The 22,859-nt window shown below is 45.0% G+C and overlaps 1 protein-coding gene across 1 annotated transcript in view; it reads left to right on the top strand.

Annotated features, from left to right (window-relative positions):
• Positions 1 to 21,497, top strand: part of SLC15A4 (solute carrier family 15 member 4) — a 33,153-nt gene extending 11,656 nt beyond the window's left edge. The window contains exons 3-8 of the mRNA XM_025402966.1: positions 2,450 to 2,618; positions 3,092 to 3,169; positions 3,603 to 3,771; positions 13,084 to 13,239; positions 14,978 to 15,136; positions 20,345 to 21,497. Coding sequence (XP_025258751.1) covers positions 2,450 to 2,618; positions 3,092 to 3,169; positions 3,603 to 3,771; positions 13,084 to 13,239; positions 14,978 to 15,136; positions 20,345 to 20,505 — 892 coding nt within the window. The 3' untranslated portion in view covers positions 20,506 to 21,497. The remainder of the gene's footprint in view (positions 1 to 2,449; positions 2,619 to 3,091; positions 3,170 to 3,602; positions 3,772 to 13,083; positions 13,240 to 14,977; positions 15,137 to 20,344) is intronic.
• The last annotated feature ends 1,362 nt before the right edge of the window (positions 21,498 to 22,859 follow it).

The following is a 22,859-nucleotide window of genomic DNA, read 5'->3' as shown; positions in this document are numbered from 1 at the left end:
CAAATAAGGGGAAAAAAGCAGGGGTTAGCTTACAGAAAAGTTGATGGTCTGAGGAACTCTCAAATTCTGCTGTTTGTATGAACTGGCTCTGTAACCTTGGGCAGGTTACTGGTCTGGTGAAGCCCAGCTTTCCTTTTTGTACAGCAGAGATGGATTCATCTCATGGCATCACTGTGAGGCCTGAGCATGGTGATGTGTGCAAGGCCCTCAGCAGGGTGCCAGGCACACGCTAAGGGCCCTGTCAGTGGTGACCACTGTGACGAGGGTGCCTTAAAAAAGTTGGGCCTCCAAAGCCTGAGGAAGCATGACATACCCAGCATTTTACAGTCGTGACACTTAATTTCATCTGGCCCAATCTCAGTTTCCATCCAGGGCGATCTGTGTCTTGAAGATAATGCAGTACTCGCTATTAAATGAGAAATGAAGGCACATTGGTTCAATTCATCAGGCCAGGGTAGAAATGGTTCTACAGCTTTTTGAGATACATACTTCTTTGGGAATCCGTGAGAACCAGTGGACTCTCTTCCTGGAGAATACAAACACATACGTGTGGCCTTCACAGAGACTTGGGCACAGGCGTCCTGAAACGAGCTTGTCAACTTTTGTGGGGAGGAGCAGAGGGCTCTTGTGGGTGTTCGGGTGTCACTTGTGCCCATGGCTTCATGTTGGACCCTTGTGTGTTGCAAAATAGTGCACCTAATAATATGTATAACCCAGTAAAACTTCAGATGCATATTGATTTCACAGCTTTTAAATATTTTAATTATGTAAAGCTAAAGTAATATAACCAGTAACCTATGTGAATAATGCTTTGTGTGAAAATGAATTTGTTGTTTGTTGTTTAAGTGTTTTTAGTGAAACATATTTAATATGATGTGGTAAACCACTGATAGTATCTGTATTAGGTACAAAAGGACTTTTAATTTCCTTTATGAAAAAAAGTAGTACTTGAAGAAGTTAATGTTTTCAAGTGAAAGTATTTATAATGTCTTTGGAGTTTATTTTCACTTTTGGGTGTTTTTGTTTCTGATTATTTTCCCCCACTAGATTAAGTCCGTAAGGACAGGAGCTCTTTCCTTTAGCCCCCAGGTAGAGCAATGCAAGGCCTGCAGCAGGTACTCAATCAGTATTTGTTGAATCGAACTTAGTTTTCTTGTCCAAAATTTGGCTAAAATATTAAGTTATAGTTTTCAGCGCTTTTATTTTTCCCCACTCTGAATGTCCAGACTTAAAATGTTGGCTTTATAAGATAAAGAATTTAAAATACTGGCACCATAGTAAAATGGGACATGAGTTAATAATCTAGAAAACTGACAGGTGCCATTTCTGTTGGCTTCCCACAGTTAAACACAGTCTAACTCTCTCCTGGTACTTCTTGGCTTTAGAGAATAGTGTGCACTTTGTTTTCCCATTTTACCCCTGAGATCCTTGGTGCCTGTTCCCCATTAGAGTGTTTTGGCGCTGGGAGAGAGTGCGGAGCTGTCTAATGGGGCCTGTTCATCTTCTAAATAATGAAGCGGGCCCAGAGGGAGTAAGTGAAACTCGTTAGTACAAGTACCTGGGAATGCCAGGTCCACGTTCCTGCTATGACCCACAGATATGAGGGCAATGGCAGGGAGTGGAGGGGTAGCGGTGTCCTGCAGGGGTCAGGGCCTCAGGCTGTAAAGCCGAGACTGCCTGGGTCCAAGTCCTGGCCATACCTCGGGCAGCCTTCTCACTCTCTGTGCCCAGGCATCTTCCTGAAGAGTTTTAACACCACATGGTTAATGAGGGAGGACGTAGGGACGCGGTGCACTGGGCACTCCCCATTTCCTGCTGTCCTAGGACAGAGCCAGGGACATCCTCCTGTCATCACCACCAGCGCTGCCCTCCCCCTCAGCTCTTCCTTAACCCGAGAGCTGACAGCTTTCCTCCGAGAATAGAACCCTGCCTCTGTCCTGCCAGTGACTCAGTTTAAACCAGCAGGGTTTTATTCACAGCATTGGTATTGGCCGTCAGGTCTTGATGTTTGATAAATTAGCTGATTAAAAATTCACACAATCCAGTGCATTTTTTCATATGCTCTCCAGTGGCGTAGCTGATGTCCTTCCCAGTGTGGGTGGAGCTGCAGACTCTCCCCACGCGGAGACTGCTGAGCCGGCAGCTGCACTGGGGCTGAGCTCAGCCATGGTTCAGACTGTCATCACAGATCTTCCGGCCACGCTAGAATTACAGTAGCCCAATTGCACTTTGACTAGAAAGTCCCTTTGTCAGCTGTTTCAGTACATTCTGTGACATTTAGAAATAATTCAGGGAGCTGTGTTGGGTGTGTACAATTAGTAAGTGATGGAATGAGTTGAAGCAGATTCGATACAGTGAGCTGGTTTCTTACCTCCAAACTTAATTTGTGACCAAATAATTGATTGCTGGGAGGGGAAGAAAACTAATTCCTTCATTTTATTTCCCAAAGTGAAGGCATTGGAGTCTTTCAGCAATCTTCTAAACAAAGTCTGTTTGATTCATGTAAGATGTCTCATGGAGGGCCATTTACAGAAGAGAAAGTGGAAGATGTGAAAGCTCTGGTCAAGATTGTCCCTGTTTTCTTGGCTTTGATACCTTACTGGACAGTGTATTTCCAAGTGAGTGGTGACAAACAGGTTTAATTTCCTTTATCTTCCTATGAAGTCTTAGCCTAGCACTTGTTTTGGCCATGTTTAAAGTAGTTAGGACTAGATTATTTTTTTTTTTCCATGAGTCTACAGAATCCTGGCATTTTTGGTTTTAGTTATGGAGTCATTTTGGCTGCTTTAACTATGTTTAAAGCCTCTCTGAAAAAGAAGCTGAGAACAGGTATGCTTCTGGTTTTTCCAGGCGCCTCTTGTTAATGTAATTTCTCCTTTGGATAACTGGCTGTTCTTTTTCAAAATTGATCTCCAGAGGACTTTACAGTGACCAAATCATTGACCTGTCTGTTTTCAAACTTGAGCCGTTGTCTGTTTCTGGGAGTCACTACTGTCGCATCTCAGAGCCTAGTTTAGGGGAGGGGCAGGATGCTTACAGTGTTTGAGGGCACAGTTGGTTCACATATAATGATACTGTTTTTTATACCTAGATGCAGACAACGTATGTTTTACAGAGTCTTCATTTGAGGATTCCAGAAATTTCAAATATTACAACCACTCCTCACACGGTAAGAACAATTGTAATGATCTCAAAATTGTCATTTTGGGCTTATGTAATAAATGGATTCCTTCTATCAACTGTAAATGTTTTATAAATGTTAACAGCACCAACAAAAACCTTTGTTATTGAAATAGAGTTTTTACTTATTTTAGAGAATATTTTTTTGTTGGTTGTATCATTTACTAGATTAGGTTGACTGACATCAGTTCAACGTTACTTAGTATTTTTCACCTGATTATTTTCCCCTCAAAGCACAGAAAAGCAAATGCAGATTCATTTAGAAAGGAAGCTTTTCCCAGTTCCGTTGTCTCTAAACTGAAGAGGTTGTACCTTGTGGAGAGGAACTGTACTTTACATGCATTTCTCCCATTGAGATGTTGGTTCTCCAGACGAGTGGTGTATTGCGGGGAGTAAACGCCTCCTCCCGTGTTTCACCCCAGCTCCCTGCAGCCTGGCTGACCATGTTTGATGCTGTGCTCATCCTCCTGCTCATCCCTGTGAAGGACAAACTGGTGGATCCCATTTTGAGAAGAAATGGCCTGCTCCCATCCTCCCTGAAGAGGATCGCCGTGGGCATGTTCTTTGTCATGTGCTCAGCCTTTGCTGCAGGTAGGAGGCATTCTGCTCCGTTCCTCCTCAGGCCCCACTTCGGCAGTTGTGGATTCAGAATATAGTGTTGACGCCCAGTCATGCCCCAGGTTGTTCAGGAAGTGCGTGTCTGTGAAAGAGGATGTGTATCAGTTATTTTACAGCACTAATCCTTTATTTTAAACTTTAAAATAAGTTGAAGATTATTTTCCTAAGAATATGTCAGTTTTCTTCTGGTACTAAAACCATTGGGTTGCTCTGAAAAGGGACTTTTGGACTGAGTTAAAGGGAGGTTTTTCTCTACCTTCTGGTTTAGAATTAGGCTGTTGAATGCTGAACAGATGAATTTGTGTAAATTAAAGGTACTATATCATTCTCGAGGATGAGAATTCCACCTTCAGATTATTAACCTTTGGTTTATTAACAAGTGTCAGGGTGTCTGTGAGTCCTTTGAATTTTTTATGTAAAATTCTGTGTGCATTTTTCTGGTGACAAAAATGTTTCTAGATTGTTATAGGCTCATGGGCAGCATCTCCTCCCCGTACAAATAAACCTCATAAGAACGAATGCCTAAGTCTCTAAACTCAGATGAGGAGAGTTATCCTTTTGAGGGTTTCCATTCTGTTTTCGTAATTTGTATGTGCTGAAATGAGTTGTTTATCCTTTGCTGATAAAGCTGGGTATCGCTGACTTTCTCAGTTATTTTGGAGTTCTCCCTTCATTAATATTTGAAAATTGTTGAATGATAAAACAGCTTAGTTACATAATAAGAAAAGTTGATATTCTTGAACCAGCTGTATATTATCTGCTGTTATGAGGAATTCAGTGTTAAGCGCTGCTGAAATGGAATTTAATATTCTCAAACAATGCTGCCTTCATAGCAGCCTTCATCTACTTTTGCCAGACTGAACATATTGATATAGTACTTAATAGATTTAAAGAAATCAGTCCCTGGGCTTAAGAAATCTCTATTCTAGAGACTGGGACATTTTAGAAGACTATTGCATTGTCTTTTGTTCAAATAGATAATTAAAGTGAGGTCGTGTCTGAGTGAAGTTTTTGCTGTGTGCCTTCTTTATAATTCAGCTTCTTTTCCAGAGCTGTGGCACATGGGGAAATAAGCATAGGCAGAGAAGAACTGAATTACTGCAGGGCTCTAGCTGCAGGCTGCAGTTCAGCAGAGTGCACACGCAGAAGGGCTGTCTGCAGGAAGTCTTTGCACTGGAGACTGTGTCTGCCTGTCTGTCCTACCTCCCTAAAGCGCAGGCTCAGCTTTGGCCTCAGACCTGTCTCTCCCCCTGGGGCTGGAGTGCCTTCTCTGTGCCCCATCACCACACTGGTTGATGCCAAGGAAGGAAGTCCTCATTCCCTCCCTGTGGGAAAGGAGATCTCCTTGGTTTCTGGAGGCTTTTCCAGTAAATACTTGGTTTGGGCTTCTTTCCTAACATCCTCTCTTTCAGTTTCATAAATGGCTGAATCACTTCTGTGGGCTGCCTTGAGAGCCATGCAGGCCACTCTGGTGGTTTCTATATGTGTTTGTGCAGGATACAAGTGCCAGACCAGTCACTGTTGAGATTTCCCCATTGCGCTCCCTCAGTTCTGTCTTTAAAAAGGGCACGGTGGCTCACACCTGTCATCCCAGTACTTTGGGAGGCCAAGGCGGGTGGATCACAAGGTCAGGAGTTTGAGACCAGGCTGACCAATGTGGTGAAACTCTGTCTCTACTAAAAGTACAAAAATTAGCTGGCCATGGTGGCAGGCGCCTGTAGTCCCAGCTACTCGGGAGGCTGAGGCAGGAGAATCACTTGAACCCGAGAGGCAGAGGTTGCAGTGAGCTGAGATTGCGCCACTGCGCTCCAGCCTGGCGACAGAGTGAGACTCCATCTCAAAAAAAAGAAAAAAAAAAGTGCTAGCAAAATCCACAATAGATCAGGTCCAGCACTTTCTGACCAGAGTCAGACAGCCTCTGCACAGTGCTTGCCTTACTGAGTGCTGGCGCCTGTGATGAGGCATGGGCTCTGACCTGGTGTGACTGCAGCAGCACCAGAGCCTCTGAATTGGTGACATAGAAGTGGAAAATTCGCAGCGTGTGTGTGTTCTGAAAAAGGCTTTCTTTCCTGGGTGACCCAGTGTTGGAAAGAAGTTTTACCTGCCGGTAGTTGGGAAGAATTACATATGTCTTGTAACTTGACATGAGTACAGTCTATTAAATTTAATAAAACACCTGCCCATGTTTGATGTGATTTTACTCCCAGCTCTAGTGAGTATTATTTAGGAACGTTAATGGTCTTTGAGTAGAGACTTGAAACCGTCATAGCAAACCAAAATTTTCATGGGAAAGAACCCTAATTTTGCTTGTAGCTTACCACCTACCCCCATAATAAATCACGGTCTTCCATTTAGTGCCATACTTGGTGGAGGCCGCTTTTTCTCTAAAGATGTTCAGATGCAAGTTGGGCAGGTCCAAGGAGCTTCTGCTCAGCTTAAGAAAAAAAGTATGTTAATTTGCTAGATTTAATTTTTCCCCTTAAAAAAATGTGTTTCTGTTCTTAAATTACAAGAGTAAAAAGATGCACATTGGAGAAGAGGAAACCTTAGAATCATAAAGGAGAAAATAAAGATCCACTGTAATGTCCTTAGAACTGCTTGCTACTGATATTTTGGTGTCTGTCTTGTTTGTGTGTCTGTACACATACATCTTTTATGATTTTGCAAAAGCAGAATCCTGTTGTGTAAGCTGATTGGAGCCTGATTAAGAAAAATCAAATGTAAAAAAGCTATGAAAGTATGACACAAATTATGCATATTAATGGCAAAAAGAGGACCAAAAGACATATAAGCCGTAAAATACACACACGCATACATAAAATATACGCGCACACAGACACAGTTAGAAACTCTCAAGATTCCACCACCCAAGGAAATCCACTAATAACATTATGTAAATACATGGGAAAAATTATAAAAATACATGATGTGTGACATGTTTATACTGTCCTCTGTAACCTGCTTATAAAAATCACTTAATGTGTCATTAATAATCTTGCATGTGACACATTCAGCTGCGTCTAGTTTGCACTGTTTTAGTAATCATTATAGTGAAATGTTTTTACTTATGTTCCTTCTTAAATCCCAAGAAGTGTAGTCATTGTATGACACGAAGACGTGTGGTATATGTGGCTGAACTGTCCTGTGGGAAGGTTGTAGGCCCTTCCGTCATCACAGGTGGGTGGTGGTCCACCTGGATCGCTCCGCCTGCTGATCTGCTCCGTCCCACTTTTCTGTGTCGTTGGGACTGTGTTCACCACAGCTACCGCAGGGCAGGAGTCACTCCTGGGCTTCAGAGCATGGATGCACATCCTGAAATTGAGGCAGAATCAACCGAGAACCTTTCTCTGGGAAAAAGGTCAGAGCTTTCGTTAGAAAAGAGTTGAAAACCACTGGTCTACAGCAAGTTTTTAAAAGTTATTATATGGTCAAGTTATGGTCATTAAAAATAGATCCAAAGGGAGGCTTCAGTTCATCCACAACCCCCCATCCAGAGGTGACCACTGCAGCTGTTTCTGTGTCTTTCTAGAACATTTTCTGGGTATGGCTGAATTACTTGTTTTAAAACAGAGGTGGAGCTCCTCCCAGTTTAGAACCTGTTTTTGTGTTCTGTGTGCTCACCATCTTCCCGTACCAGTAGTTACACATTTAAATTGTGCTTTCTAACAACTAGACCATATTCCGTGTTTGAATGTTAATCGTTTTTAAAAACCAGCACTCTTCTTAACTGGCATTTGATTCCAGGTTATTCTTATTTCAAACAAGACCATGTTGTCACTCTTTTACATAAGCTCGTATGCTCTTGTCTTACTGTTTCCTGAGGGTAACTTACCTGATTGAAAGTGGTGGAGTGGAGTGTGTGAGAATTCTTGTTTTCTGTCATCCTTGCCAGTACTGATTTTTTTTTTCTGTTAATCTTTTCTTAGCTGAAGGTTGAAAAATGGTATGTTATTGTTTTGACATATGTTATTAGTGATGTTTAAGATTCTTTCCCAAAACTTTCAAACTCTATCGTCTTAGCTGGGTCATGGTTTACCTGGATCCACATGGAGTATAACTGTACACGGTTATATTCTGTGTACAGTTTGTGTTGTACCCATTTTTCTAATAGGTTTTTCTTTTTTGTGTTGTTACATAATAGATCATGATTGTTTAAGGATTTCAGATTTTTATCTCTTAGCTTATGGATTTTTTTTCCCATTTAAAAGATTTTCCCTTGAGAGACCAAGGCGAGTGAGATCACCTGAGGTTGGGAGTTTGAGACCAGCCTGGCCAACATGCTGAAACCCCATCTCTACTAAAAATACAAAAATTAGCGGCGCATGGTGGCGCATGCCTTTAATCCCAGCTACTCAGAGGCTGAGGCATGAGAATCGCTTGAACTCAGGAGGCGGAGGTTGCAGTGAGCCGAGATCGATCGTGCCACTGCACTCCAGCCTGGGCGACAGAGTGAGACTCCGTCTCAAAAAAAAAAAAAAAATTCCCTATAATTTTGTTTATGGAATCTTGGAAAGTTTTATACATTTCTTTAGGTTCTCTACCTTTTATGTTAGGTTTATTCCTAACTACTTTATGTATTTTTGGTTCCTCATATATGGGATTTTATAAAATTCTGTGAGTTTCAGTGAACTGTTTTCAAATGATCATTCTTTGTCTTCAAATGATACAGTTTCTTTTTCTGTCTTTGTAATAATTATATCTCTCTTTCTTTCTCTTTTTCTTTGATTCAACGTTAGTCTCATCCTGGATTTTAATGGGACTGCCACTGTTAGCTCACAGTTAAGTTGAAAGTTTATCATTGCCTGTTAAAGTAGGTATTTGTGGTGACATTAAACATCTAGCCAGCATGAATGTTGGATTTTTTTTTTTTTTTGGTATCCAAGGGTAATTACATCTCTCCCCGGCTACCTTTGGCTTCTCATGTATTTTATTTATATTATTGTATTAGATTCCTGATATTTAACTGTTCCTCCGTTTTAGAAAACAAACCCTGTTTGTTAAAAGAGGCTTATGTTGATCATCTGACCTGACTCTGCTGCTGTATCATTGAGCGCATGTGCATCTGTATCTAGAATTGGCCTTGGTCTGTGGTTGTTTTTGGCAGGTTTTGGTGGGGTGATACGGCTTCTTAAAAAGAGTTGGTGTACTCTTTTTCTCTGTAGGCAGGAGAATATTTTAAGGGAACAATAATTATCTTTCTGTTCTCAAGGAGTTCCAAGCATTTGTCTAGCTTGAAGTCATCTTGAGTCCATTACCTCTCTGAGAGGAAATTTATTTGATAACTTTTTCAGTTTCTTTTTTTTTTTTTTTTTTTTTTTTTGAGACGGAGTCTCGCGCTGTCGCCCAGGCTGGAGTGCAGTGGCGCGATCTCGGCTCACTGCAAGCTCCGCCTCCTGGGTTCACGCCATTCTCCTGCCTCAGCCTCCTGAGTAGCAGGGACTACAGGCGCCCACCACCGCGCCCGGCTAATTTTTTGTATTTTTAGTAGAGACGGGGTTTCACTGTGGTCTCGATCTCCTGACCTTGTGATCCGCCCGCCTCGGCCTCCCAAAGTGCTGGGATTACAGGCGTGAGCCACCGCGCCCGGCCAACTTTTTCAGTTTCAAGGCAAGGTCTCCCTCCCATCACCCAGGCTGGAGTGCAGTGGCGCGATCTCGGCTCACTGCAACCTCCACCTCCCGAGTTCAAGCAATTCTCCTGCCTCAGCCTCTCCAGTAGCTGGGATTACAGGCGCCTGCCACCATGCCCGGCTAATTTTTGTATTTTTAGTAGAGATAGGCTTTCACCATACTGGCCAGGCTGATCTCAAACTCCTGACCTTGTTATCTGCCCACCTTGGCCTCCCAAAGTGCTGGGATTACAGGCGTGAGCCACTGTGCCTGGCTTTCATTCACTTGTACTTATTCTAGTCTATTTAATAATGAAAAGATAATTTAAGGCTATGAATTTGCTTGTTATTACTGCTTTGGTCAGTTCTTGTGTGCTTTGATTTGTTATAATGTTCTCTTGTTTTCTGTGAATATTGAAACTGGTTTTGGTTTTCTTTTTGATCTAAGACTAATTTCAGAGAATTTTTAAGTTTTACAATATTGATGTTTTTGTTTATACTTTTGCTAATGATGGCAAATTTTGTTGAGTCAGGAGAGATTATGGCTTTTATAATTCTTGCATTGGGGATTTCACGGCTTCCTTTATGGCCAAATATCACCCTGTATAAGTGTTGTAGGTGAATAGGATGGTTCATGTATTGTAATACTACCAACGATATTAATTAGGTGTTTTACAGCAGGAGTCTTAAACTCCAACACTGGCAGCGGGCCTGAAGCCATGTGGATGAGTGCATGGTCCAAGAATAACACAGTGGGTCTGTGGTGAATCAGAAGGCACAGACAGGTCCTGTCCGAACACTTTCTGAAACACCATGTGGGCTTGAAACATAAGCCTGTCAGAACGGAACTCCACGAGGACCCAGATCTTTGTGTCTGTCCGATTCATCGAGTCGTCTTGGGCATGTTGTAGGCCTCAGTAATTATTTGTTGTCATGAAGTAGGTCTGGGGCCTGGCTTTCTATTTGTGTCTGTAGTTTGTAAACTTTATGCCAAACAAAGCTGTATTTTTTTTTTTTTCCATCTACTTGTTCTGACAAGGACAAAAAGAAGTGTATTCCTGTGAGATTCCAGTAGCTGGATGGTATTTTAATTCGCATTAAAGTTCATGATTTGTGTTTTCTCTGTGGATACGATGTGTCATCCGTAGTGAAACAGCCGTTGGGTTGGAAGGTAGCGCGTGTGGCATCGTTGAGAGCCAGGTGTGAAGCCTCAGCTCTGCCAGTTGTCTCCAAGTCTCATTCTCCTCATCTCCAAATGAGCTTGCGTTATTTCTCCCCCGGCTTACTGTGAATAACAAATGAGGTGAAGCGGCTCATCACGCAAGGAGCAGTTCGTACATGGCACCTATTGGTTATGTTGGTTTTTGATTCTTTTTCTCTCTTCTTGGTATTTTCTTGTCACCTCTTCCCTTTATGATTGCTTGTCTGGTACATCCTGGCCTGTCCCCTCTTTTATTTATAATCTTTGGGTTATATTATGCTTTAGTTCTGTGTATTAACCGTAATGTTCAGTTTTGTTTCTGTTTTTTGAACTGATATAAGTGGGTGACTTTTATCTGAAGGATCTGGCTCATTTATCCTGACTGCTGTGTTGATTATCCAGCATCGCATCACATGCTTGTTTTTACTGGGTGCCCCCTTGCCATGCCACTGTCACTCAGCCTGAACCGTGCTGCTTTTCCGCCTGTCCCAGCCGTTCCAGGGCTCTCAGTTGTTCCCAGACAGGGTCACTTTCCCCATTGGCTCTGCCTCCACCTCGCTCGTGACTGGGGGCTCCGGTCCCAATCCTGGTTTCCGCAGTGTCGGCTGTGCGTGCACTTTTGCCGCTACTCATCTCTCTGCTGACAGCCTCACCGATAATCAGGCTTATTTGTTTTCTCATTTTCTCTTCTCCTAATTCTTGATTTCATCATTTGTGTCTCTCGTAAGCCAACGTCCTTTTAGTTTCTTTGTTACCTTTTTCATCCTTAGTCTTCAGAGTCTGTGTTTTCTTGAATAGTAAGACAAGTTATCTGGTAGAACTATGCCAGTAGCAGTAGTAGTATCTTTCCCATTCAGGTTATAAAATCTACTTACTGTCCACATGAGCAACCTTGGCTTGTCCCGCCCCCTGCGGACACTTTGGTGTGCCGTCCTAAGGCTCTCCTTCCCTGTGAAGGAGAGAAATGGTTTTCAGCTTTCGTGTTTATTTCCAAAATAGATCTCAATTTCTGCTTGAGTTGCATTGGTTCTGTTCCCATTCAAGGAGTGGCTGCAGTCAGCTACGGTCCCAGGGGAGCAGACGGGAGCTGGGGACCTTGGGTGTCCATGGGAGGCCATTGCCACACAGTTCATTCTTGGTGTTTGAAGGCACTGATGCCAGGGCTAGGGGTGCAGTGCCGTGGTTGCTGTCAGCTGCCCTGTTGGGGAGGAAGGCTGTCATTTGGGGACAGTCCCTACTGTCACTACCAGCCTTGCCTGATTAAGGTGCCCTCAGATGCCCCTTTCCAGAGCAACTAAGGGCTCTAAATAGTTTGCTGTCCTTGCCTGGGTCTGTGTTTATGTTTCTCCCATGGAGGGCAGAGTAGAAGGATTGGGTTTCCCTTGACACTCTTCCAGGGCGGGGCTGCAGGTTTTCTGATGGAAGTAAACTGTGGGTTGGCTGGAAGGTCTCTCTCTACCTTGATCCTGGAGAATGTTTTCACTTTGCTTGGCATTTCAGTTGAGATTTGAGGTGGAAATTCCAGAGTTTGTCTTCTCATCGCCCTGTGAATCATATCCTGGTCCTTTCTCATGCTCAGGTTTTAGAAGGAACATTTTTAATATTTTCATTCCATTGCCCTCTGACCAGATCTTTCTTCATACTCACATTTTAAAAATGTTTACATACACTTTAAATATTAGGGCCTGTGACCTAATTTGCAATAAGAATTCTTTATAAAACTTGGCGGTGTCTTTAACCTAAGGACTTGGACCTGCAAGTAGATGCTTTTACACTTTATTTCCATTGGTTGATTTTTGTTTATAGAGTAGCAGCTGCTGCCCTTGCTTGTTTTTCTCTTGTCTTTCTGTTGCACTTGACAGGTGACCAGTAACTCAGCCTGCACCTGCAGTGAGATCTCAGTGCTGCTGAGAGCAGAGGTTGATTTGTGAAGTCAGCTTACTTTGTTGCAAAGATTAAGCCTACCTTATGCAGGGAAACTGACATCATCATCATCATCATCATTATCATCATCATTTGTTGTTACAATAATAAATAAATAGATCACCTTCGATCTATCGCTATGTTTGGAAAAACATTTCAACATTACCTGCTGTTAGGTAAAATAGCACTACTGTTAATTCTACAGTAGGACTATTTAACTTTCTCCTACTCCCCTTTGTAAGAGACAAAAGAGGTATGGGTGAGCAATCCAGATATTTGAGGATTAAACGAAACGTACTGGACATCCGATTTTATATAAGATGCTGTAAAAAGCCAAAGTGAAATAGGTGTGCTATGGCATGACCTCCACTCAGCCTGCTTAGGAGGCTGAAGGCTGGGGGCCTGTTAGTCCTGGGGGAAGCTGTGATTAGACATGGTCCTTTCATGCATCAAAATCACGTTCGCTATGAAGTCTTGTAGCAAACATCAGATTTTTAGATTAACTCTAAATGTTAATACGTGAATATTACACTAACCTACTTTTGAATTCTAGGAATTTTGGAAAGTAAAAGGCTGAACCTTGTTAAAGAGAAAACCATTAATCAGACCATTGGCAACGTTGTCTACCATGCGGCCGATCTGTCACTGTGGTGGCAGGTGCCGCAGTACGTGCTGATTGGGATCAGCGAGATATTTGCAAGTATCGCAGGTAAGGACCTTTAGTGCCGGAGGTGTCTGAGTCCAGGCAAAAGCATGAGCGCTCTGGCGTTCTCACTGTGCTGTTGGAATATGTTGAGACGAGGACAGCACAGCACTTCTGTAGCTTTTGGCAGTGTGTGGTTTAGAATATGAATCGCTAAGTAAACACACCAATGCTGAGGTTCTCCTTTCTTTGTGTAAAAACAGTATCGCAAAATATTTTCATGAAAGTTTGTTAACTACCCTATAAGTGCCACAGGACAGAGAAGAAGAAACCAGTCGTGGTTGGATAGTTCCCAGCGGAGCCCTCAGCCGTGCCACCATGGTGGCTGGGCTGAGCTCACAGATCTCAGTGCGCTTCATTTAGATGTACATAAATAAGCAGATCTAATTTTTAGAAACGTGTTTTCACAGGCCTCCCTTTTCCTATTAGCGAGATCCTGCAGTGGTTGAACAAGTGTATTCTGGGCAGATCTATCCGGCTGCTGAGAGTGAGAGAGAAGAGAAAATGAGTGATATGCAGAGGTGGATGGATGTGCGGGTCGTAGTCAGTGGTGGTTTTCACTTTAGAAAACTCATCCAGAATTGGCTAATGAATTTGTAAAGGGGATAAATCACAATGGAATGGACTTCTGTTTAGAATACACTACAAATCTCTGTGTCTAGTTATAAAAATCTAAATTTATAGATGGGCCTGCCAAAATAGTTTTGAAGTATATTGCCCTTGTTGCGGTGGCTCACACCTATAATCCCAGCACTTTGGGAGTCCGAAGCAGGTGGATCACCTGAGGTCAGGAGTTCGAGACCAGCCTGGCCAACATAGTGAAACCCTGCCTCTACTAAAAATACAAAAAATTAGCCAGGCATAGTGGCACTCTCCTGTAATCCCAGCTAGTCGGGAGGCTGAGGCAGAAGAATCGCTTGAACCAGGGAGGTGGAGGTTGCAGTGAGCCAAGATTGTGCCATTGCACTCCAGCCTGGGCAACAAGAGCAAAACTCCATCTCAACAAAAAAAAGATAAAGTGTATTGTCTTTGAAATAGAATCCTTATGTAGATTTCCCAGTTTAGTGTGTGTACTTTGTTTTCAAACTCCCGTTCCTTGACAATATAGGAAATTTGTTTCTTTAATCTCTTCAAGGAACACAAAAGTCTAAGAGCCAACAAATCACGTTACCTTTAAGCTTGAGAGCGAGGAGTTTAACTTTCTGCTCATTGAATTTTTTTTTTTTTTTTTTTTGAGATGGAGTCTCGCTCTGTCGCCCGGGCTGGAGTGCAGTGGCCGGATCTCAGCTCACTGCAAGCTCCGCCTCCCGGGTTTACGCCATTCTCCTGCCTCAGTCTCCTGAGTAGCTGGGACTACAGGCGCCCGCCAACTCACCTGGCTAGTTTTTTGTATTTTTTAGTAGAGACGGGGTTTCACCATGTTAGCCAGGATGGTCTCGATCTCCTGACCTCGTGATCCACCCGTCTCGGCCTCCCAAAGTGCTGGGATTACAGGCTTGAGCCACCGCGCCCGGCCATCTCTGCTCATTGAATTTTTTAGGAATTGTCCTAATGGCTAGGAGAATGAACAGTTGGCCTGTAGCCGTTGATTTCTTGATCACTAGTAAGGAAAGAGGTTGTGCCTGTCTGCAGGACTCAGTCCCTAGGAGACCCCATGCTTCCTCTGCCATATTAGGCCAGAGCGTTGATCCCATGTGTTAAGGTTCCCCTTTCACAAAAACGACCCTTCCTTTTCTTTCCTCAGGCCTGGAATTTGCGTACTCAGCTGCCCCCAAGTCCATGCAGAGTGCCATAATGGGCTTGTTCTTTTTCTTCTCTGGCGTCGGGTCGTTCGTGGGTTCTGGACTGCTGGCGCTGGTGTCTATCAAAGCCATCGGATGGATGAGCAGCCACACAGACTTTGGTAAGAGCCAGCATCCTGTCCCTTTTGAAAACAGCCAGTGAGGGGAGGCGTGGGCGCTCAGGAGATGGTTGAGTGAACGGAGGTGTTTTCGCGTGGATGGCCTGTCCCGAGCTGCCTGTCCGCCGCTCCTTCCACAGCACCGCGCTGTGCTGCTTGCATCGCTTTTTTTCCTTATATCATGAACGTTTTCAAGAGACAAGCAAGTCTCTCTTCTCATCCCAGAGGCCAAGCCTGCCCTGACCACAGCCCGGTGAGCAGCTGCTGCACCCACCGCTCCTTATGGGGATGTCCTTGACGGACAGGCACCTTCTCCACCCCTGTCCAGCGCAGTCTTCATGAGGCAGCTGAATCTGCACCCCAAGCTTCCCTTTCTTTCACTTGGTGGTGTACTTTCATTTTCTTTTCCTGACAGTACCTTTTCTGATATGAAAAAGACAAGCTAGATAGTAAGTTACTTTGAAAAATAAACATATTACTCATGATCAATGATAATGGGTTTTTACAGTTAATACCAGTAGTTGGCATCTTGAGTGTTGACCAGAACCACTCGTAAAAGATGAGTTTTGTTTTCTTCAGGTTTACGATGCTTTTAAATGGACCCAGCAAGTGAAGGTTTCTTCTTTCTTTTCCTTTGTAAAAATATTTTATCTATGAAAACAACCTCGTTACTTTTTCTTGTATAATCATGTGGCATTTGCTCTGGTCTGGTAGTACTTAACCACTTGTAGGTTACAAATCCCCTTGAGAATCTGATGAACGGTTAGGGACTTTTCTGCAGAAACTGCAGAATTCCCAGAGTCCTTCCACGAGTGTAGGCCTGTGGAGTCCTAATGTAAGGCCCAGAACTCCAAGCCACCAATGTCTTCTGGATACTTGTCACCGATGTTTTCTGGCTGTGGGTGCCACCTCCATGGCCAGCTCAGGGCTGCTTGCTCTGAAGAGGGCAAGTGGATTTGGGGCTGGCATTTCATTCTCGCTTTCTCCTGAAGATGGACAGCCCAAGGAGTAAGATCCCCTTGTGGTACATGGGACAGACAGACTTCAAAGAAAGACCAAGTCCATAGCTCTGAAGACGAAGATTCTGGTTCTTGGTTTGCGTTTTATCTTTACATGTGTCATAAAGGATTGGCTGGTCATTCTCGTTGCTTTCTAGTCATTTAATCCTCATTCTTACTTTAATTTCACATCTCATAGTTGACCTTTCATTCATCATTTCTGTCTGACAGGTTGGTTGTGGATTTCCTGCATTGGTGCACTCAGGACGAGTGTGCTGGGGGTGGGCCAGGATCTGTCTGTTGTTTTCAAGAATGGAAAGTGTTCCATGAAGGAGGCGTGTTTGCCAGCAGCCCCCAGGCTGTGCCCCTCGGCTGCATGGCAGCCTCCTTGGTTCACACCAGTAAGGAGAGTTGGAGCTCATCTGTCGAGCAGCCCTTGGCGTCCTGGGTGGAGAAATAAAGGCTGTGACATGGGAAATCCACAGGAAGCCCACTCCTCAGAGAGAGTTCTCCCTGAATTTGTGTGGCCTTGGAAGGAGCAGCAGCTCTCAGGCCACGTTCCGGGGGTGTCTGTGCCACCCTTATCCTGGGCCCTGCCTCAGCATCTCGTGACTGGCACAGGAAATAGCTTTCTGTAAAGTCACAGGACTGTGAAGGGAGAGTCCCCAGAGTTTTGTTACATTGGTTTTTTCTTGCCTGCCTCCCAGCAGGCTCCTTTTATTAGTGTTATTTAAGCTGGGGAGAACGTGCATACCATAGTAAAGGTCTCTAATCTTAAGCGCAGCTTGCTGTGTTTGCAGCCTGGATCTCAGTGGAGGCCCTTTTGGAAGCCCTCCTTGCATCTCTCCTTAGTTTACGGCCCCCCACAGAAGGTAAACCTGTGCTGTTCCAGCATTGGCCCCCACAGGTTACCCTGTCCTGTCCTGTGCTGGACTGTGGCTGTCTCCTTTCACTTAGCACTTCCATCTGTGAGTGTCTCCCCTGTACTTCTGAGTATCACTCCTTCGTATGAGCGGTCACAAGGCGTTTATCCATGCCGCTGTCGGTGGGTGCCCAGATGCTGGCAGTGTGGGGCTGTTGTGAATACCTGTCCTGCCTGTGAGCCTGCGGGACAGATGTGCTCGTTCCCCGAGGGCCCAAGAGTCTGTCTTGTCAAATGTCAAAACCCCAGTGTTTGCCGTCTTCCTATGTAATTATCCTTCTGTCTGTGAAGACGCCCAGGAATACATGGGAGGTTTTCTCCCAGGCGACTTAGGCATTTCCGAATACCCTGTGTAATGCCACCGTAAGACAGACTCTGACGAGGCGTGGTGTGTGTCTGCCGGCGGGCTCGGACCGCACCTCCGCTCCTGCAGGACAGCACAGCCTTCAGTTCACATGGCCTGCCAGCTTTAGCTTGGGAAGTTTTCCGTGACTGGTACATTTGAGGAGACTCGTGTTTCAAAATAGGCACATAAAATGATGTCATTGATACTTTGATGACAACCTCGTCTCAGTAGCGTCAAAGGCCAGTGTTGGGACAGCAGTGACAGCTAGTGCCAGCCTCCAGGAAGCTGGGGCTTTCATCCTAATTGAGTGCCCAGGACAGAGCCTGGTAAGTCGCAAGGACTGAATGAATATTGTAAAACATCTGTTGAAAAAAAATTAAGGTTTAGTCTGGTAGAATTCAGGATATTAGCAGCTCTCTTTCTAAATCTACTAGTAGACACAGGAAGTTGTTATCTCCTTTAATCGGTGTGAATGAGCATTCTTTAAAAATGTGTGAGATCTTACCATACAGATGTGTGGGGTGTTTTTTTTCGAGATGGAGTTTCACTTTTGTTGCCCGGGCTGGAGTGCAGTGGCATGATCTTGGCTCACTGCAGCCTTTCACCTCCCAGGTTCAAGCGATGATTCTCCGGCCTCAGCCTCCCAGGTAGCTGAGATTACAGGTGCCAGCCACCACGCCCGGCTAATTTTTTGTATTTTTAGTAGAGACGGGGTTTCATCATGTTGGCCAGGCTGGTCTTGAATTCCTGACCTGAGTTGATCCACCCACCTGGACCTCCCAAAGTGCTGGGATTATAGTCATAAGCCACCGCGCCCGGCCCCGACGCATATTATATTGTGTTTATTTGGTAAATGCACTGTTGAACATGCGATATATGTTCAGATAGAAAAAGGAAGTGCCAGAATAACCCAACTTTAAAAAGATCTTCAGAAGAAAGGAAGTCTCACTTTTTAAAATAAACAAATGAGAAAGTGTTTTTGAAGAGGAGCAGAAAATGGAGCGACTCGATTCCAAAGCACTCGCTTCCCTCGTGATGTTGCCGGCCACAGGCACCTGTGACCTTGTGCGGAAACATGCAGCAGTGCCTTCCAGCCAGTGGCAGGTGATGTACGTGGAACGGAGACAGAGGGACGGCCATGGTGGCAGGAGCAGCCATGGTGGAGAGCACAGGGCGACACTCGGCTTGGCCTGGACGTGTCCTGGATGATCAGTCATGATGAGCTAATGTGCTGCCGTTTTCTGCGCACATGTCGTTCCCATGTCTCCACATTGAGTGGTGATGTTAGCCGGTGCTGGCCAAACTCTGTTCTCTGATGGAGAGATGCCAGTTTGCAGAGTGGACAGTTCCAGACCTCTGTGAACGGGGGATTATGACTGTAGTGCGTGGTGCTGGCACCCTCACCGTGTCCAGGCTCCTTCTCGAGTGCCGAGTTCTGAAACGCTGCTCCTTTTACCGATGAGGAAGTGGAGCACAGAGACCTCAGAGCCTTATCACTTGAGCTGCATGGCCCATGACCTTAGCCTCTGCACTGTCCAGCCTGCTTGGGATGCAAACGTTGCATGTAAAATGCCTCCACAGTGCCTGGGACTGGGTTGGGTATTCAGTGTACGCTAACTCTTTTTTTTTTTTTCCCCCAGATGAATTTTATTTTATTTTATTTTATTTTTTTGAGACGGAGTCTCGCTCTGTCACCCAGGTTGGAGTGCAGTGGTGCGATCTCTGCTCACTGCAAGCTCCGCCTCCCGGGTTTACGCCATTCTTCTGCCTCAACCTCCCGAGTAGCTGGGACTGCAGGCGCCCACCACCACGCCCGGCTAGTTTTTTTTTTTTTGTATTTTAGTAGAGACGGGGTTTCACTGTGTTAGCCAGGATGGTCTCAATCTCCTGACCTCGTGATCCGCCTGTCTCGGCCTCCCAAAGTGCTGGGATTACAGGTGTGAGCCACCGCGCCCGGCCCTAAGTCTTTGTATTAAAGTATGCGGAGGTATCTGCTTGTGTCAGGTTGAGGATGCTAAAACCTGAACATGTTTAAGACATTCAAAAACCAGCTCATCTCATCCTTTGACACATTGCCCAGCTGCTGGCCCTGGTGGGTTGGGTGTGCGGTTTCCCATCAGTGACCCATGCAGTGAATCCAGAGTTCACGATGTTCAGGCTGTGTCATAGTGTGATCTGTGATGCTACAAAGCGCACAAGTTCTGTAGCCAAGTTAGAAAGATGTTCACCTCGGGATTCGACAAGGAGATAGTCAGGTGCTCTTTTGTTACTTTCATGTCTGCCTTCCTCAACAATACAGTTCCAGGCCAATCATAACTATAATTGGAGGCAGTTCCCTTGAAGTAGTTGAAGGGAGGAACACTGCCTGAGAAAAGGCAGGAAGGAAATAACACCAGACCGGCTAACACTTGTTTCTGGTGGCGAGAACACAGGAAGGTAATTTTTTTACTTTGCCCAGGTGTTCTGGTGTGGGGGGTTAGCGGTCACAGGAGGCTGGGTTGGAAGGTGTCTCCTTGCTCCTGATTTGCAGCGTTGTCACGTGGCCTTAGGCACACTCTGCATCGACACTGTCCCCTTCACTACCGCATGTGTCTCTGCAGGCCACGCAGGGATTTTCCTGAGTGCTGGGGAGCTACCTTTCCTCTAGTTTCCTCAGGGAACCTCCTCCTTTTACCTTCAAAAGAGAGGATGGGCTGCTAGGAGCAGGTGGGGGGCTGAAGAGAGCCCACCTCTGGAGCCCCCGTTGGAGATGTATCTAACTTCAGGGAGCTTCTCCAGTGGTTTTGAAAGCAAGATACTTGTGTATTTTGGACTACAGAGAAAACATTTGTTTCTTTTTTTATGATTCCAGTTAAACCTTAGTAGGAACCAGATTGAATAGTAAAGTCTTGAAAAATACCTGTAGCAGTGCAGCTTACCTGCCGCTTTCCTTTTGTTTTCTCCAGGTAATATTAATGGCTGCTATTTGAACTATTACTTTTTTCTTCTGGCTGCTATTCAAGGAGCTACCCTCCTGCTTTTCCTCATTATTTCTGTGAAATATGACCATCATCGAGACCATCAGCGATCAAGAGCCAATGGCATGCCCGCCGGTGGGAGGGCCTGACCTTCCTGAGGCCATGTGCGGTTTCTGAGGCTGACATGTCAGTAACTGACGGGTGCACTGAGAACAGGCAAGACTTTAAATTCCCATAAAACTCTGCCTTCACTGAAACTTGCATGTTGCCTGGATTGATTTCTTCTTTCCTTCTATCCAAAGGAGCTAGGTAAGTGCCTTACTGCAGCGTGTCTCCTGGCACGCTGGGCCCTCCAGGCGGAGAGCTGCAGATTTCGAGTATGTCGCTTGTCATTCAGGGTCTCTGTGAATCCTCTAGCTGGGTTCCCTTTTTGACAAAAACCCACAAATGGAGACTGCAAAGTCTTGGGAAACTACACGTTAGTCGGCATCCCAGTTTCTTAAACAAATGTATCACCTGCTTCCCATAGCCATGCGATCTCACCGTAAAAAAAAAAATTAATAAACTGATACTTATACTGAGGAAAGTGAGGATTTTTTTTTTTTAAAGATAAAAGCATGGTCAGATGCTGCAAGGATTTTACATAAATGCCATATTTATGGTTTCCTTCCTAAGAACAATCTTGCTCTTGCCATGTTCTTTGATTTAGGCTGGTAGTAAACACATTTCATCTGCTGCTTCAAAAAGTACTTACTTTTTAAACCATCAACATTACTTTTCTTTCTTAAGGCAAGGCATGCATAAGAGTCATTTGAGACCATGTGTCCCATCTCAAGCCACAGAGCAACTCACAGGGTATTTCCCACCTTACCTAGTCAGTGCTTGTGTATAGCTTTATTTTGGTACGATTGGGACTAAAGACCGATCATGGTTGTATGTAAGGAAAACATTCTTCTAAACAGAAATAGCGTAATGAAAAATAATTGGAAGTGTTAAATGTGAACTTGAGCTGTTTGGTCACATTTTTGTACTGTTATTGTACATGTATCTGGGGCTTCTACGTTTGTTAATAATTTTTCTGTATTTGTTGCTGTATTTTTGGCATAACTTTATTATAAAAAGCATCTCAGATTCGAAATCCGTGAGCTGGTTCTTTGCGTGGTTCGTCCTCGGTCGCTGTTGGTGTGGCGTGTGCTGACGGGTGTCGTGAGGATTCCTCCCCGCTGCATGGAAGGCACAGACAGAGCTTCCCGAGTCGGGAACTGAGGGGAGGGTGGGGAAGGGCGCTGCTGCACAGCCCTGGGATGCTCCGGGGCGTCTGCTGATTCTGCAGCCTCCTCTGCATTGAAGGATAGTTTCAGCATTTGGAGAAGACAAAAAACAAACCAAAAAACCCTCACGTTGTTCGTTGTGTAATACAAAGTATAGAAGAACTACAGAAAAATATAAGGAAATTTCAACCAATTGAGGTAGAATAGAGTGAAGACAGATGACACTGATGGTATCACTGCATCTCAGAGGGACCGGAGGTGTGAGCCCAGGTTAAAAACAAGTGGGGCAGGTTTTGAAAAGCCTGTGCTAGGAAGGATGCCACTTTCCAGAGACAGAATTCATGTCTTCAGGATATATCAAATGTAAAAGTAACCCATGGTGTCAAACGGATTTTCTTCATGAGGCCTTTGCACGAAGGGGAAAGGCAGGTGGCGCTGGGAGAACTCTCGGACTCTTCCTCCTGTGCGTTGTGCGTCTGATGCCCCGGGCTGTGTGAACAGCGAGGGAGCCGCCACATCCGTCCGCCTGTCCCGCCAGCTCCCGCTCCTAGCTAGGTGCGCCCTTGATGTTACGAGGGAAATTCTCTCCAGAAAGTCAGTTGAAGGGTTGAGAGTCATCAGGGTACCAGCCTGTGATATCGTGATGAGATAAGAAACAAATTTGGTCTGGGCCCTAAATCCCTGAGACAGAACTCCCACAACCCCTGTAGATAGGGCACTAGGAGAAGCCCGCATTTTCATATTTGTTGTTTGACCCCTTGACCCCAGCTCCTGACCTAGAGCTGCTAAGGCCTTTGTAATTTCCTGGGTGATGGGAGCATCTTTTGTTCTAATGAGGCCATCTGCGGTGGCTCCCGGACAGCCTCAGGAGGGGGGCTGCTTGCTTGGGAAGCCAGCCTGGTGATAGGAGGTGGGGGACTCGTAGCCCTCCCCTCCCCCACCTCCAGGAATTCTTGACTACGTAATGAAGCCTCCATAAAACCCCAGAGGCCTGGGGTTCTGAGAACTTCCTTGTTGCTGAACTCATGGGGATTCCCCGAGGGTGGCACACCCGGGGGGCTTCCCGGTCCCCTTCCCACACACTTCACCCTGCACAGCTCCACCTGCTGTCCCTCCGTGTCCTCGTCACAGCCTTGATAATAAACAGGCACACGGGAGTACAGTGTTTCCCGAGCTCACAGCCGCTCTGGCAGATCAGCTGAACCCGAAGAGGGAGTCCCTGCTTTGTCGTT

This window comes from Theropithecus gelada, chromosome 11 (assembly GCF_003255815.1).
Source record: "Theropithecus gelada isolate Dixy chromosome 11, Tgel_1.0, whole genome shotgun sequence".
NCBI lineage: Eukaryota > Metazoa > Chordata > Mammalia > Primates > Cercopithecidae > Theropithecus > Theropithecus gelada.
Note: the sequence above shows the minus strand (reverse complement) of the source record. Positions and strands in the feature narration are given on the sequence as shown.